The sequence below is a fragment of the Pleurodeles waltl genome, chromosome 4_2, assembly GCF_031143425.1.
Source record: "Pleurodeles waltl isolate 20211129_DDA chromosome 4_2, aPleWal1.hap1.20221129, whole genome shotgun sequence".
In the NCBI taxonomy this organism is placed as follows: domain Eukaryota; kingdom Metazoa; phylum Chordata; class Amphibia; order Caudata; family Salamandridae; genus Pleurodeles; species Pleurodeles waltl.
This window is the reverse complement of record NC_090443.1, coordinates 975177163-975193740: the sequence shown is the minus strand read 5'-3', so window position 1 is coordinate 975193740 and position 16578 is coordinate 975177163. Positions and strand designations below refer to the sequence as shown.

The 16578-nt window shown below is 44.5% G+C and overlaps 1 protein-coding gene across 1 annotated transcript in view; it reads left to right on the top strand.

The window, feature by feature from the left end:
• The window catches only part of UROD (uroporphyrinogen decarboxylase), a 126566-nt gene that overhangs the window by 84427 nt on the left and 25561 nt on the right, over positions 1 to 16578 (top strand). Inside the window, exon 9 of the mRNA XM_069232816.1 lies at positions 12139 to 12205. Coding sequence (XP_069088917.1) covers positions 12139 to 12205 — 67 coding nt within the window. The remainder of the gene's footprint in view (positions 1 to 12138; positions 12206 to 16578) is intronic.

Sequence of the window (16578 nt, the reverse complement as noted above, 5' to 3'; positions counted from 1 at the left end):
ATCTTATATTGTGCTTCCAGAACAGGGATGCAGGAACAGCTTCCTTGATAAGAAGCATTTGGTAGGGATCAGCATAAAATGTTAGTGTCTCTCAAACCGCCTTTCTTTCAGTATAACAAGAATGTACAAAGGAAATGCTGTAAACAGCCAAACTTTTGGCAATTGGTGTATATTTAGGCAAGCAAATGAAGCCTTATTGCATTGTGAGCACATGCCTTGCCCTACCTGCCATGCTGTCCTGCTGTGCTGCCTGCTGGTTCCCTGATTAAAGTTACAGGAAATACTCCGTGATGGTAATGTTTCTGGACAGCACAGCAGGCTTCAAGCTGTCGGCGTATTTTTGTGCATCTGTTAGTTGAGGTTGGCAGAGAGTTGTTGTAGCTGGTCAGTGTTCAGCGCAGTGTTTTGTGCTGGGATTGAGAGTGGGTTCAGGAAGCAGACCTCAGGGGGGGCATATGTGTTAATCCTTATGTCAATTTTCCATAATTATAAGGTTGATAAAATGGGGTTCTTTGAGTAGCAGAAAACACCTTATAAATGTGTGCTGCTGAACAAGGAATGAATAGTATGATTACATATGTTCTTACAGAACCCTTACACCTACCTATTTGATTTAGGTACAGGGTATGAAAAAGTAAGCCCAACCCTGGCCATGTCTAAGCAAGTTGTCAAGGGACAGATAGTGTTCCTTTGTTTCTGCTGGTCCACGACACACACTTCGTTTGCGCAGAGCGGCATCACTAGGTCGGTCCCACTGACCTACACCAGAGGATTTAGTCACGGCCTGCCCGGACCTGGTCTAGGAGTATCTGCTGGAAGTGAAATCAGGCTGGTTACCACTCTGTCCCAGAAGTGTTGGATGGGCATGTGGTAGTGCAGATTGGAGATAGTGGGTGGTTAGAGTAAAGTGAGGCACTGAGGGATGGAAGTACAAGAGAGAGAGAGAACTGGAGATTCAAGCTTACACTTGTGGGAAAGCTGGGACTGCAGGTCCTGGAGTAGAGCTGTCTCATAGGTAGAGGCCATTGGGTGGGTGGGAGCTGGGACCATTCGATAACCCTAACCTCCTGACCTTTGTGTAGGCAATTCCTGAGAGGTGGCTATATCAATAGTGGCCGTCTGTGATCTCTTTGGGTATGGGTTGTGGGATGGGGAGGGGGGCAGGCTCTGAGCATTGATCACTAAGGGTACCTGATGGGAACGGAATGGAACTGAACCATGCTTGATCCCCACTGCAACTTGTGGCCAGGGATGGATGCTCCAGGACAGAGATGGGCTTCTGGGGAGTCATGAAAGGGTCCAGCATTTGGTTGGTAGCTGGGCTCCATAAATGTCACCTTGACTTCAGGCTAGTCCCTTCAAACAGGCAAAGGGCTTGCCTCATCCTAACCTAGAACAGTAGGGTTGGATGGTGTTGCCAGGACTCTTGTGGTATGTCCAGTTCATAAAGAGGAAAGAGGAACACTGATGAAAGGGGGCGGTGACTTGAAAAATTCCTGTACTGCAGTTAGAAACCGTAGTTTGCCAAGGAACTGTTGTCAGAAGCTTTGCGGTGTACGGTGGTAAGTTACCCAGAAGAGGCTTGAATTGATGCTTGAGCTCTGACATATACCCTTGCACTTCAATAACCCATGTACGGATGGAACTAGTGTTTTTGGCACAATGTATCGTGTGGCATACTTTCTTTTTTATTTGCATTGGTAGTCTAAGGAGTGAAACTGACATTTTTGATTCATCCTTGAATTACTAAAGCAAATATTTAGTTGAATGCACAAAGCTTTATTCCAATGATTTGCAGATTCCCATATTACTAGACAGGGGGTGCTCACACTGACAAAGCACTGCTTGTGCACCACACACATTCAGTGACGCTAAACAAAAGCACTTGGCAGTTTGTCTGCCCTCCATCTCCAGAAATGACTATGTAGTGTACTTATTGTGACAGTTAAACCACTGAGAGGGTTTTCTGTGAGCTATATCAATTAAAATGTTGGCATGTATGCAACGTAGAAACATTAGAGAGGAAAGTGGGAGATCTTAAAAACTAGTCGGGAGGATCTATTTCCACCATTGACTTCTATTGAAGCAGAGGCAACTTGGTGGGGGGTGGGGAAACAGCTAAAAGAAAGCCATTTTTGGCTTCACGGATCAGGAGTTTCCCGCCTGAATCGGGTCCTTTGGTATGTATGTTGGGTACATGTTTACATATAAATCAAGACTAGAATGAACCTCACCTCAAAGCCAGATTATGCTGGGTAATTATGTGCAAAGTATGCATGATGTATATGCACATGAGAGGTGATCCCGGTTCATGCCGTGTGCATATCTCCCAACTCATGGTATTGGATCCCTTCACACATGATCATCCAGTGCAGAGTCAATATCACACAGCACTGAATATGACAGAACCACACATGCCATTACCATGCATACCATTACAATGCATGCATCTTTACCACGCAAATTTTTACCACAAATATGCCTTTACCGCGCATGCCTTTACACTAAATTTTCATTGTAAAAACGTGAATGGTAAAGGCATATGCATGAATAGAAATTTGCAGGTATGTATAAACTATGTGTGTGTGTGTGTGTATATGTCTAAATATAAATATATATATATATATGTTCGATGGCATGTGTAGCTGCAGATACACATGCTGTGCATTATCCTGCCATCTAGTGTTGGGCTCGGAGTGTTACAAGTTGTTTTTCTTCGAAGAAGTCTTTTCGAGTCACGAGACCGAGGGACTCCTCCCTTTCGGCTCCATTGCGCATGGGCGTCGACTCCATCTTAGATTGTTTTCTTTCCGCCATCGGGTTCGGACGTGTTCCTCTTCGCTCTGTATTTTGATTCAGGAAAGTTAGCTAGTTATCGGAAAATTTGACGGTATTGTTCGCGCTCAGTACCGGTTTAGTGTTAGCACATTGACACCGAAAAAAGAAGCGCTCCGGCGGCCCTTCGGGGCTTCCACTCTTTGGCGGGGCCTGGTCGGCCCGACCGCGTCCATCTTCAAACCTCATGGACCGGACCCCCTTCCGTTTCTGCCCGAATTGCCACGCAAAGTATCCTTATACAGACCAACACTTGGTCTGTAATCTGTCTCTATCTCCGGAACACAGGGAGGATACTTGCGAGGCCTGTCGGGCATTTCGATCGAAGAAGACCCTATGCGATCGAAGAGCTAGAAGACTCCAGATGGCGTCGACACCGGCCAAACAGATCGACGAGGAAGAGGAGAGATTCTCCATTCATGATTAGGACTCGGACGAGTCTGAAAGCGAGCAGCCGAAAACACAGCGACAAACTGTGAGCAAATCAGCCCCGGCAAAGACTCACTCGAAAATAATAAAGGCCAAGGGGATGCCACTGCCAACAGGCCATGGCTTAACCCGAAAACACGGTGACCAAACATCGTCACCGAAAAAGGCCTCCCAGCACCCGAAGACATCCAACTCCGGTCGAGATACTGGCTCCGAACCATCTCGACACCGAGAGTTCGAGACCCCCAAAGTCCAGAAGGTTTCCTCGGAGCCGAAAAAGACTGTACCGAAACCTTCGGTGTCGAAACATGCAGCCTCGGAGCCGAAAACAGGCTCCAATACAGAAGAGCACGGCCTTTCCAGCCAACTGGAAGGGCACAGATTTGAGCAAGAACTTGGCATGGGAGAGCCAGACCATACCCAGAGGAGGCTGCATATACAGAAGAACACGGGGAAAATCCAAACTCTTCCTCCAATAAAAATGAAGCGAAAGCTAGCATTCCAGGATGCGGAAATGCAGCCAAGGGCAAAGGTGGCAAAACACAAGACACCACCAAGGTTTTCGCCACAGCCTTCACCATTGCATTCACCACACCTGTCCCCGGTAGCAACACCCCCAATGCAGTCGCCGACACACACAGGGATGACACAAGATGACCCGGATGCATGGGACTTATATGATGCACCGGTCTCAGACAATAGTCCCAATTGCTACCCGGCAAGGCCGTCACCACCAGAGGACAGCACTGCATATATGCAGGTGGTTTCAAGGGCAGCTACTTTCCATAACGTAGCCATGCATGCGGAGCCCATAGAAGACGACTTTTTAACACCTTGGCAACCACTCACAGCTCTTACCAAAGTTTGCCAATGCTACCAGGCATGTTAAAACACGCCAAACAGGTGTTCCAGGACCCAGTAAAAGGCAGAGCCATCACACCTAGGGTGGAGAAGAAATCTAAACCTCCCCCCAACGGACCCTGTGTTTATAACACGGCAACGAACTCCAGATTCGGTGGTAGTGGGAGCAGCCCGAAAGAGAGCAAACTCCCAATCCTCAGGAGACTCACCACTGCCCGACAAGGAAAGTCAGAAATTCGATGCAGCAGGCAAGAGGGTGGCCGCACAGGCAGCCAATCAATGGCAGATTGCCAATTCTCAGGCTCTACTGGCTCGCTACGACAGGGCACATTGGGACAAGATGTAACCTATCATTCAGCACTTGCCCAAGGAGTACCAAACACGTGCCCAACAGGTTGTTGAGGAAGGACAAACGATTTCAAACAACCAAATAAGGTATGCAATGGACTCGGCAGACAAAGCAGCAAGGACAGTGAACACTGCGGTAACCATTCGTAGACACGCATGGTTACGGAGCTCGGGTTTTAAACCAGAAATCCAGCAAGCTGTGCTAAATATGCCGTTCAACCAAGAACAATTGTTTGGGCCAGAGGTGGATACGGCAACAGAAAAACTCAAAAAGGACACAGACACGGCCAAAGCCATGGACACGCTCTACTCCCCACAGAGCAGAGGCACTTTTAGAAAGCCGCACTTTAGAGGGGGTTTTCGTTCCCAAACCACAGAGCATTCCACCTCACAAGTCAGACCCACATATCAGGGCCAGTATCAAAGAGAAGGTTTTCGAGGAACATACAGGGGTGGACAATTCCCAAAGGCAAGAGGGAAATTCCAGAGCCCAAAAACCCCTCAAACCAAACAGTGACTTCAATGTCACAAACCCCCACCACTCAACACCAGTGGGGGGAGACTTACTGCATACTACCACAACTGGGAAAACATAACTACGGACGCATGGGTCCTAGCCATTATCCAATATGGTTATTGCATAGAATTCCTACAATTGCCACCAGATGTGCCCCCAAGAGCACACAATATGTCCAAACAACACTTAGACCTGTTACAACTAGAAGTCCAAGCATTGTTACAAAAACAAGCAATAGAACTATGTAGGAAGTTGGCTCTGTATGTACTATTTCAAAGTAAGAAATAGCATGCACAGCGTACAAGGGTTACCATTAGAGGTAAGATAGTGGCAAAAAGAGATAATTCTAATGCTCTATTTTGTGGTAGTGGGGTCGAGCAGTAGGCTTATCAGAGGGTAGTGTTAAGCATTTGTTGTACACACACAGGCAATAAATGAGGAACACACACTCAAAGACAATTCCAGGCCAATAGGTTTTTATATAGACAAATATATTTTCTTAGTTTATTTTAAGAACCACAGGTTCAAGATTTACAAACAATACTTTAAATGAAAGGTATTTCACTTAGGAACTTTAGGAACTTTGAATTAGCAAAATAGCATATACAGTTTTCACACAAATGGCAATAAGCTATTTTAAAACTGGACACAGTGCAATTTTCAACAGTTCCTGGGGGAGGTAAGTGTTTGTTAGTTTTGCAGGTAAGTAAACCACCTATAGGGTTAAAATTTGGGTCCAAGGTAACCCACCGTTGGGGGTTCAGAGCAACCCCAAAGTTACCACACCAGCAGCTCAGGGCCGGTCAGGTGTAGAGGTCAAAGTGGTGCCCAAAACACATAGGCTTCAATGGAGAACGGGGTGCCCTGGTTCCAGTCTGCCAGCAGGTAAGTACCTGCGTCTTCGGAGGGCAGACCAGGTGGGTTTTGTAAGGCACTGGGGGGGGGGGGGGGGGAACACAAGTCAGCACAAACAGTACACCCTCAGCAGCACGGGGCGGCCGGGTGCAGTGCGCAAACAGGCGTCGGGTTTGCAATGTAGTTCAATGGGAGACCTGGGGGTCTCTTCAGCGATGCAGGCATGGGGTGGGGGGGGCTCCTCGGGGTAGCCACCACCTGTGCAAGGGAAAGGGCCACCTGGGGGTCACTCCTGCACTGGAGGTTGGATCCTTCAGGTCCTGGGGGCTGCGGGTGCAGTGTCCTTACCAGGCGTCGGGTTCTTAGAAGCAGGCAGTCGCGGTCAGGGGGAGCCTCTGGATACCCTCTGCAGGCGTCGCTGTGGGGGCTCAGTGGGGTCAACTCTGGCTACTCACAGGCTCGCAGTCGCTGGGGAGTGCTCTCTGTAGTGTTGGTTCTCCACAAGTCGAGCCGGGGGCGTCTGGTGCAGAGGTGCTTCCGGCAGGAAAAAGTGTGTCCTTTCAAAGTTGCTTCTTTGTTGCAAAGATGTTTCTTCTTTGGAGCAGAGCCGCTGTCCTCGGGAGTTCTTGGTCCTTTTAGGTGCAGGGTAGTCCTCTGAGGCTTCAGAGGTCGCTGGACCCTGTGGAACGCTTCGCTGTAGCAGTTCTTTTTAAGTGGGGAGACAGGCCAGTAGAGCTGGGGCCAAAGCAGTTGGTGTCTTCGTCTTCTCTGCAGGTTTTTCAGCTCAGCAGTCCTTCTTCGTCTTAGGTTGCAGGAATCTATCTTGCTAGGTTCTGGGAGCCCCCAAATACTCAATTTAGGGGTGTGTTTAGGTCTGGGGGGTTAGTAGCCAATGGCTACTAGCCCTGAGGGTGGCTACTCCCTCTTTGTGGCTACTCCCTGAGGGGAGGGGGGCACATCCCTAATCCTATTGGGGGAATCCTCCAAAATCAAGATGGAGGATTTCTAAAAGTCAGTCACCTCAGCTCAGGACACCTTAGGGGCTGTCCTGACTGGCCAGTGACTCCTCCTTGTTTTTCTCATTATCTCCTCTGGCCTTGCCGCCAAAAGTGGGGCCGTGGCCGGAGGGGGCGGGCAACTCCACTAGCTGGAGTTCCCTGGGGTGCTGTAACAAAGGGGGTGAGCCTTTGAGGCTCACCGCCTGGTGTTACAGTTCCTGCAGGGGGAGGTGAGAAGCACCTCCACCCAGTACAGGCTTTGTTACTAGCCACAGAGTGACAAAGGCACTCTCCCCATGTGGCCAGCAACATGTCTGGTGTGTGGCAGGCTGCTAAAACTAGTCAGCCCACACTAGAAGTCGGGTATGGTTTCAGGGGGCATCTCTAAGATGCCCTCTGGGGTGTTTTTTACAATAAAATGTACACTGGCATCAGTGTGCATTTATTGTGCTGAGAAGTTTGATACCAAACTTCCCAGTTTTCAGTGTAGCCATTATGGTGCTGTGGAGTTCGTGTTTGACAGACTCCCAGACCATATACTCTTAAGGCTACCCTGCACTTACAATGTCTAAGGTTTTGCTTAGACACTGTAGGGGCATAGTGCTCATGCACCTATGCCCTCACCTATGGTATAGTGAACCCTGCCTTAGGGCTGTAAGGCCTGCTAGAGGGGTGACTTATCTATACCTATAGGCAGTGTGAGGTTGGCATGGCACCCTGAGGGGAGTGCCATGTCGACTTAGTCATTTTCTCCCCACCAGCACACACAAGCTGGCAAGAAGTGTGTCTGTGCTGAGTGAGGGGTCTCCAGGGTGGCATAAGACATGCTGCAGCCCTTAGAGACCTTCCCTGGCATCAGGGCCCTTGGTACCAGGGGTACCAGTTACAAGGGACTTACCTGGATGCCAGGTTGTGCCAATTGCGGAAACAAAGGTACAGGTTAGGGAAAGAATACTGGTGCTGGGGCCTGGTTAGCAGGCCTCAGCACACTTTCAAATCATAACTTGGCATCAGCAAAGGCAAAAAGTCAGGGGGTAACCATGCCAAGGAGGCATTTCCTTACAGACTAGTACCCATCCATCAAAAAGGTACAGGGGTCTACTCCCTGTATTTCCTAATTCCAAAGAAAGACAAAACACTGAGACCCATATTTGACCTCAGAACACTGAATCTTTACATCAAATCAGGTCACTTTCACATGGTAACACTTCAAGACGTGATTCCCTTGCTCAAAAAACAAGACTACATGTCCACATTAGATCTCAAGGATGCATATTTTCACATACCCATCCATCCTTCCCACAGGAAATTCTTAAGGGTTGTAATCCAAGGCGTACATTACCAATTCAAGGTGTTACCATTCGGGATAACAGCCCCAAGGGTATTCACAAAATGCCTTGCAGTAGTAACCGCTCACATCAGGAGGCAGCACATGCATGTATTCCCTTACTTGGATGATTGGTTAATAAAAACCAGCACTCAGCAACAGTGTTTTCTACACACCCAATACGTGATAGAAACTCTACACAAACTAGGGTTCTCTATAAATTACCAAAAATCACATCTACAACCATCCCAAATACAACAATACTTGGGAGCAACACTCAATACACAAAAGGCGATTGCCACTCCAAGTCCACAAAGGGTACAGGCGTTCCGCAATACAATATTAAACTTACAGCCAAAACAACACTACCAAGTGAGGTTTGTAATGAAACTTCTAGGCTTGATGTCTTCATGCATAACCATCGTCCCAAATGCAAGACTACACATGCAGCCCTTACAACAGTGCCTAACAACACAATAGACACTAGCACAGGGTCAACTCCAAGATCTAGTGTTGATAGACCGCCAAACACACCTCTCGCTTCAATGGTGGAACCCTTTAAATTTAAACCAAGGGTGGCCATTCCAAGACCCAGTGCCTCAATACATGATCACAACAGATGCTTCCATGATAGGGTGGGGAGCACACCTCAACCAGCACAGTATACAGGGACAATGGAACATTCAACAGAAACAACTGCACATAAATCACTTAGAACTGTTGGCAGTGTTTCTAGCATTGAAGGCATTTCAACCACTGATAGCCCACAAACATATTCTTGTCAAAACAGACAACATGACGACAATGTATTACCTCAACAAACAGGGAGGGACTCACTCCTCACAACTGTGTCTCTTAGCACAAAAAATTTGGCATTGGGCAATTCACAATCACATTTGCCTAATAGCACAATACATCCCAGGTATTCAAAACCAGCTGGCCGACAATCTCAGTCGAGCTCCCCAACAAACACACAAATGGGAAATTCATCCCCAAATCCTACAAACTTACTTTCTACGCTGGGGAACACCACAAATAGACCTATTTGCAACAGAAGAAAACGCAAAATGCCAAGACTTTGCGTCCAGGTATCCACACCCTCTGTCCAAGGGCAATGCACTATGGATGAGTTGGTCAGGGATATTTGCTTACGCTTTTCCCCCTCTCCCACTCCTTCCTTATCTGGTAAACAAACTGAGTCAAAGCAGACTCAAACTAATACTCATAGCACCAACCTGGGCTCGCCAACCGTGGTACACAACACTGCTGGACCTGTCAGTAGTACCTCATATCAAACTACCACACAGATCAGATCTGTTAACTCAACACAAACAAAAGATCAGACACCCGAGTCCAGCATCGCTCAATCTAGCAATCTGGCTCCTGAAGTCTTAGAATTTGGACATTTAGACCTTACACAAGAATGTATGGAGGTCATTAAACAGGCTAGAAAACCTACTACAAGACATTGTTATGCAAACAAATGGAAAATATTTATTTATTACTGACATAATAATCAAATTCAACCACTACATGCTTCCGCAAAGAACATTGTAAGTTACTTATTACACTTGCAAAAATCTAAACTAGCGTACCCTTTTCTTTTAAAATACATCTCACAGCAATATCTGCCTATCTGCAGATTACACATTCAACATAACTTTTTAGAATCCCTGTCATCAAAGCATTTATGAAGGGATTAAAAAGAATCATACCCCTGAGAACACCACCAGTCCCTTTGTGGAATCTCAATATTGTGTTAACACGGCTCATGGGACCACCATTTGAACCCATGCACTCTTGTGACATGCAATATTTAACTTGGAAAGTAGCCTTCCTAATAGCTATCACATCTCTTAGAAGAGTAAGTGAAATACAAGCATTCACTATACAAGAACCCTTTATACAGATACAAAAACATAAAGTAGTTCTCCGTACAAATCCCAGATTCTTACCAAAAGTCATATCACCATTCCACCTAAATCAAACAGTGGAACTCCTAGTCTTTTTTCCACAACCAGACTCGGTAGCCGAAAGAGCCTTACATACGTTGAACATTAAAAGAGCACTAATGTATTACATCGATAGAACAAAACAGTTTCGCAAAACAAAACAATTGTTTGTAGCCTTCCAAAAACCTCATGCAGGAAATCCAATATCCAAACAAGGCATTGCCAGATGGATAGTGAAATGTATTCAGACCTGCTATATCAAAGCAAAAAGAGATCTACCTATTACACCAAAGGCGCACTCCACTAGGAAAAAAGGCGCCACAATGGCTTTTCTAGATCTGTAAGGCAGCCACATGGTCTACGCCTCATACATTCACAAAACATTACTGTGTAGATGTGTTAACAAGCCACAGTAGGACAGGCTGCATTACGAACATTATTTCAAACAACTTCAACTCCTACAGGCTAAGCCACTGCTTTTAGGGAGATTACTGCTTACTAGTCTATGCACAGCATGTGTATCTGTAGCTACACATGCCATCGAACGGAAAATGTCACTTACCCAGTGTACATCTGTTCGTGGCAAGAGACGCTGCAGATTCACATGCGCCCTCCCACCTCCCCGGGAGCCTGTAGCCGTTATAAGTTGCATAAAAACTGTACAATTTGTAAATAAATACTTTTTAAGACACATTATGTACATACATACTTAACCCATTGCATGGGCACAATTACTATATTCACAACTCCTACCTCACCCTCTGCGGGGAAAACAATCTAAGATGGAGTCGACGCCCATGCGCAATGGAGCCGAAAGGGAGGAGTCCCTCAGTCTCGTGACTCGAAAAGACTTCTTCGAAGAAAAACAACTTGTAACACTCCGAGCCCAATCCTAGATGGCAGGATAATGCACAGCATGTGAATCTGCAGCATCTCATGCCACGAACAGATGTACAATGGGTAAGTGACATTTTCCATATATATATATATACACGTTTGTGTATGCATATATTTAAAATACACGCACAGACACATATATATATATATATATAGAAATTAAAAATCTTATTAACCCAAAAACCCATACCCTTCAAAAACCCTAAAAAACTCCCTTGCCACCCAACATACCCGCCCTAAAAAACAACCATGTCACCTAAAACCCATACCCACCCTAAAAACGCCCTTGCAACCCAAAAACCCATACCCAACCTAAAAACTCCTTTGCCACCCAGAAACCCATAAGCCTTAACCATTCATGCCTTTTACAACTAAAATTTGTAAATGCATGCATGGTAAAGGCACATGCGCTGTAAAAGTTTCCGTGGTAATGGCATGTGTTGTAAAGATGTTTGCATGGTTCTGACTGCATTGCAATTGCTGTTTCCCCAATGTGGCATGGAAGCTTGTTTTTGGAGTCTCTAAGCAGCCAGTGTCCATTCAGGAGTGTGAAAACACCGAAGGACATCTGCAGCGTATGTATGTTTATATATATATATATGTAGAAGTCCCCGCCTCCTCCTTATATAGTGAAATATTTCTGATTTTGACAGGTAGGAGTATCCCACAAGTTGAAGATTGGACATGTTGTTGAGACTTGGAACTCAAGCTCTAATGAGGCCAAAATAGGCCAAACCTGGTCTGTTCTTGGGTTGATGGAGATGTTTCTTGTCAGTTTGAAATGGAGTGTTCCTATTGGAGCAGGAAGAAAGCTGATTTGCATGACCGGTCCCTTTCTGAGGTAGCAATTTGGAGGGGGGAAATAGACTGGAATGTAGCCCAGTGTAATTAACAGTGGCTGAAATTGATCCAAGCATTCCACCCATCACTTTATTTCGTTATCCTCGGTTCCGAAGACACAGCAGTAAGAAGATTCACACAATAGTACCTGTCACCACTTCTCCAGTGGTGTGAGGGCGAAATAGGGCCCCACCGTCTTTGGCAAACAAGGCAATAGAACATAGGAAGACATCTCTTTGTCCCTTCTACCACATCCAAGCACTTATGTTTGTATTTCAGGGAGCGCACTGGACATCGTGTGACGCTGCAAGGCAACATGGATCCATGTGCACTCTACGCACCTAAGGTAAGATCAATCCATTTTAACTCACTGAAGTTTTTAGTTAATCTCCTCCCCTCACCCCTCTCCAGAAAGTAATATATTACAGTTTAGTTGTGCGTCACTCATCTATAAGAAAATTACATGGCTGCTGTACTCAAATATGTTGTTAGAGTTGAAATGTAAGTTACAGTGCCACCTTTGGGGCCTGAAGAAAATGTGAAAAGCAGGGGGCAAAGCACAATTAAAACGTTTTTTTAAACAAGCATTGGCAAAGCCAATTGGTTTGGGTTTAATGTGCCAACGCAAGTAGACACACAGAGCAAAACACTTGTGGTGAAGCAGACAGAGAGGACTATAGCTGTAGTCTCTCCTGCAGATCAATGCAAGCACTGGAATAGCAGTGGAAGAATGCATTCGAACAGCAAGTAGCTAAAGGTTGAAAATGAAAACGCCACTGGACTGTCCAAGATATGAAGTAGCAATTGCTTGAAAGAGACTGGTCAAAAACAGCAAGTGATTGGAAAGGGGTGGTCCAAAGCCCACTCTCTATATGTTATTAGCAGTATGTCTGTTTGGCAGCTGTTCTGTCTAACTCCGGACCTAAAAATGAAAGAGAAAAGAAGTCTTTTGCATCACACCCAAGACATGGAAAGATCTCCCTCTACACATCAGAGTCTCCTCCTCACTTCTTAAGTTCAGCAAGAAGTTGAAGACTTGGCTCTTGAAATAAGCATCTTGGTTATCCCGGCCCTCCTGATCTACCTCCGTAAAAAATATTGTTTTCCAGAGATTTTCATTTTTGATTTGTGTTTTTGGATCATTAGAGAAGTTAGAGAATTTAGCTTGGGTAGACATTGCTGATCCAGGCCTATTTATTTATTTATTCATTTTTTTTTCCCTTGGTGACATTTTTAAAAATGGCTGATGTGTTGCTGTGATGATGTAATAGTTCACGAACCACAAGACCTATATACTTAATTTTGATGTCAAAGCATAGCTTTTGGGGGTCAAGTAGTCTTATAGAGACAAAAAATAACTCCTGAGAGCAACTCTTTTGCCATTTTCCAAATTTGCGGCTATAATAGAGGAAGAAAAGATATATGTAGAAATGAAACAATAATGGTTTTTAATCCTTTAATGTATACACCGAAGAATGTTTATGATCTGAATATGAAAGAAAAATAATGCTTATCACGCCTGTTTTAGACACCTTTTCATAGTTCACTTTATTTGTTTATGCAATCGCTTGGGTACATTTGCAGAATATTCTTCTTTTGAGAAGAGCATATCAACAGGAACATCTTTTTAGCACAGGTTTTGCAAGTGCATGTACGTGTAAGTTCTCTGGGTAGAGGCTTTAGAAATTTCATACGTTTTAGCACCCCATCAATATCTTCCCAGACAGATTCACATGGATCTTTCTCTACATATGCATGATCTAAAACATTTACACATCTTCTGATCAAGTAGAACGCTCTTTTAATGTGCCTATACACAGGACGTAATGTCAGTGGAAGGACACTTAGCAGGACTGATCTCTTGAACTCACTGTACTGAAGATCATCATATGTGTGGCAGTCAGAACTTTTCCTCCACACATGCCCAAGGTATTTTTCTATGTCTTTCAAGTCACATTCTTCTTCTGTCTCAGCAAATCCTTTAAAAAACTTTGCAGGTTCAGCAGTTAAAGCTCCAAGCATGCTTCCAATTTTGCTCATAGTGTCCGCACCCGTAAGAATATCTGGACATCTCTTGGTGAAGTTTCTTGTACAGAATATGAAGCGGGATTAAGTGTCTTTTCTCGCCTGGTTTATAATATATACAAAACTCTGACAATCCTTGATTTATAGACAGTGCAACAGATCTAAGTAGCAGAATAATAACATGTAATTTAACAGTACAATGACTCGATTGGAAAATCAATTGCTTTTTCCTCCTCTAGCTTCTTCACTCTTTCCAAGTAACAGGACCCATGTCTCGGGTAGTTTATGCAATCATGTTTGTGAAACACAGTAATCAGTGACTCCACACTCTTCACGTGCAGCTCCCAATCACCTTCCCGATCATTTACCAAGTTTTTCACTAGAGCTATCGTGTGTAAAGCATTTCCCCAGTTCTCACAAAGTTCTGATTTTTCTTCACATTCTTTGTCAAACTCTACGAACTTAGTTCAAAATCAGAAAACCTGAAAACCGAGTGTATTGAAAATTGCCTGGCTTGCATTATGTCTTTGGAATGACGTGCACCCTGTGCCTTGTTCACTTCTGAGATAAGATATGCAAAACCTAATTTGTCATTCTTTTTCCAGAAAGCATTCCAATGCAATGTTTCTATAGCCTCATGTACGATGAGCATACCTTGTAATGAATGAACATAATGAGTTCTGCTCAATGCTGCCTGGACAGTTTTGCTTCCAAAGATATCAGTCTCAATCAGTGCATCGTCTATGCCACATCCACTGAGATAGCTTCCTGCACACAGCAACGCACATTTTGTCATGTGGAAAACACACATCATTGGATAAAGATCATCAAATTCTAATGGATTGCTCATAAAAATGTCAGATACAGTACAGAAAACGCCTTCATCACAGAAAATTGGCAGGATAGGCTGGTCTTCAAGCTGAGCACCAACATTTTGGAATTATATTTTATTCAGTCCACACCAAATAAATTATACGATAAATTGAGTTAAATCAGCTTTGCAGACCGCAGCATCCGTTAGAAGATCCATGTCCTCAGCCACTTTGAAACTTTCTGGTAGAGTGAGACGTGTTGATGGCTTGTAGTGATTTTGTACACAATGGAAAGGCAGTTGGGTTATGAGTTTGCAGCTTCATTTGTTTATGCTCCCAGCTGACACAGCGTGTTTTCCAGCAGCTCTGGTAGTCTTGAAAAAGCACCATGGCGGTATCATGTGTGCTGGATGTTCCAGACAAAGAAGAGCCGTCTTCAAAATGATCCAGAGCAGCAATTGTAAATCCTTTCCTGGTAACGTGACTTGGAAGTGATGTGCTGTCAGATTCACAAGATTTTATAGCATGAGCTGCTAACAAGTTCCTGCTCGGTACTATGTCATTATAGATTGTTGATACACCAATCGCATTAATTTAAGTGACTATCTCTCTACTTTTCCACTTGTCATAGATTGCGTGGGCAGTCATCATGTGTAGCAGAGTTTTCTTTTTGTCGTGATGTCATTTATAAAACATGATTTGGAAAAGACAGTACATTTGCACAGCGCAAGCCTGTCAGTTCATGGGATTGTCTTCCACTTCTTTGCTTATATCTTCAGCCATCAGCAATGTTGTTGGCTTCTGTTCCAAACTCAAGAACTTAGTTTGTAACAGTTTTGCTTTGCTGATATTAAACAATTATGTAAAAAATGTTACGACAACATCAGGCATTGTTGCTGACTCCCATAATTTGCAGAGCTCTGGGGCATCACAAAATTTGTCATTAAGTCCAAAATCTGTATCTTTTAGGACATTTTTTAAAAGGGTTCCTGCTGATTTTAATGCATCCTATGATCAGTTTGGCAGCAAAAAACTTCAGGAGTCATATCAGCTGAGAACACCATAAGTGTCTCATTCTTTTTCTTAGACTGACAAAAACGAATTCTGTTATTGGACATTATCAACAGAAAAATCCAGTTTTTATTGTTATGGGTCAATACAGTTTCATCAGTGTTGACCATTATTTCTCTGATCCCACTGAGTGTGGATCCATAGCCAGCACTGAAGAGTGGCTTTAAAACTGAATTTGCTTTTTCAAAGAGTGCAAACTTAAGTGAAGGCTGGCGGTTACATTGCTGCTGGAAGCTCATTGTACAGTCAGGTTTTCGAATGTATGCACGCATGCAGTGTGGGTGGGCATACAAAACCACAGCAAAGACATTCACCTAGCTATTTCGATCAGCTACACGGCTGAAAACTTCATCTTGGAAGAAACTAGCTGCAGATAAAAACATGTTTGTCCTTTGAGACTTACATACTGTTAGACCTGATAGCCTTTGGTTGGTCACCCCCAACTTTTTGCCAGCCTCCCTCCCTCCACTTTTTTGACACTGTTTTTGCTGGCTTTAGGACTCTGCGCACTTTACCACTGCTAATCAGTACTAAAATGCATATGCTCTCTCCCTAAAACATGGTAACATTGGTTCACACTCAATTGGCATATTTGATCTACTTGTAAGTCCCTAGTAAAGTGCACTACATGTGCCCTGGGCCTTTAAATTGAATGCTACTAGTGGGCCTACAACACTGTGTACCGCCCACATAAGTAACTCCTTAAACATGTCCCAGGCCTGCCATTGCAAGGCCTGGGTGTGCAGTTTCACTGCCACTTCGACTTGGCATTTAAAAGTACTTGCCAAGCCACTGACTCCCCTTTTTCTAC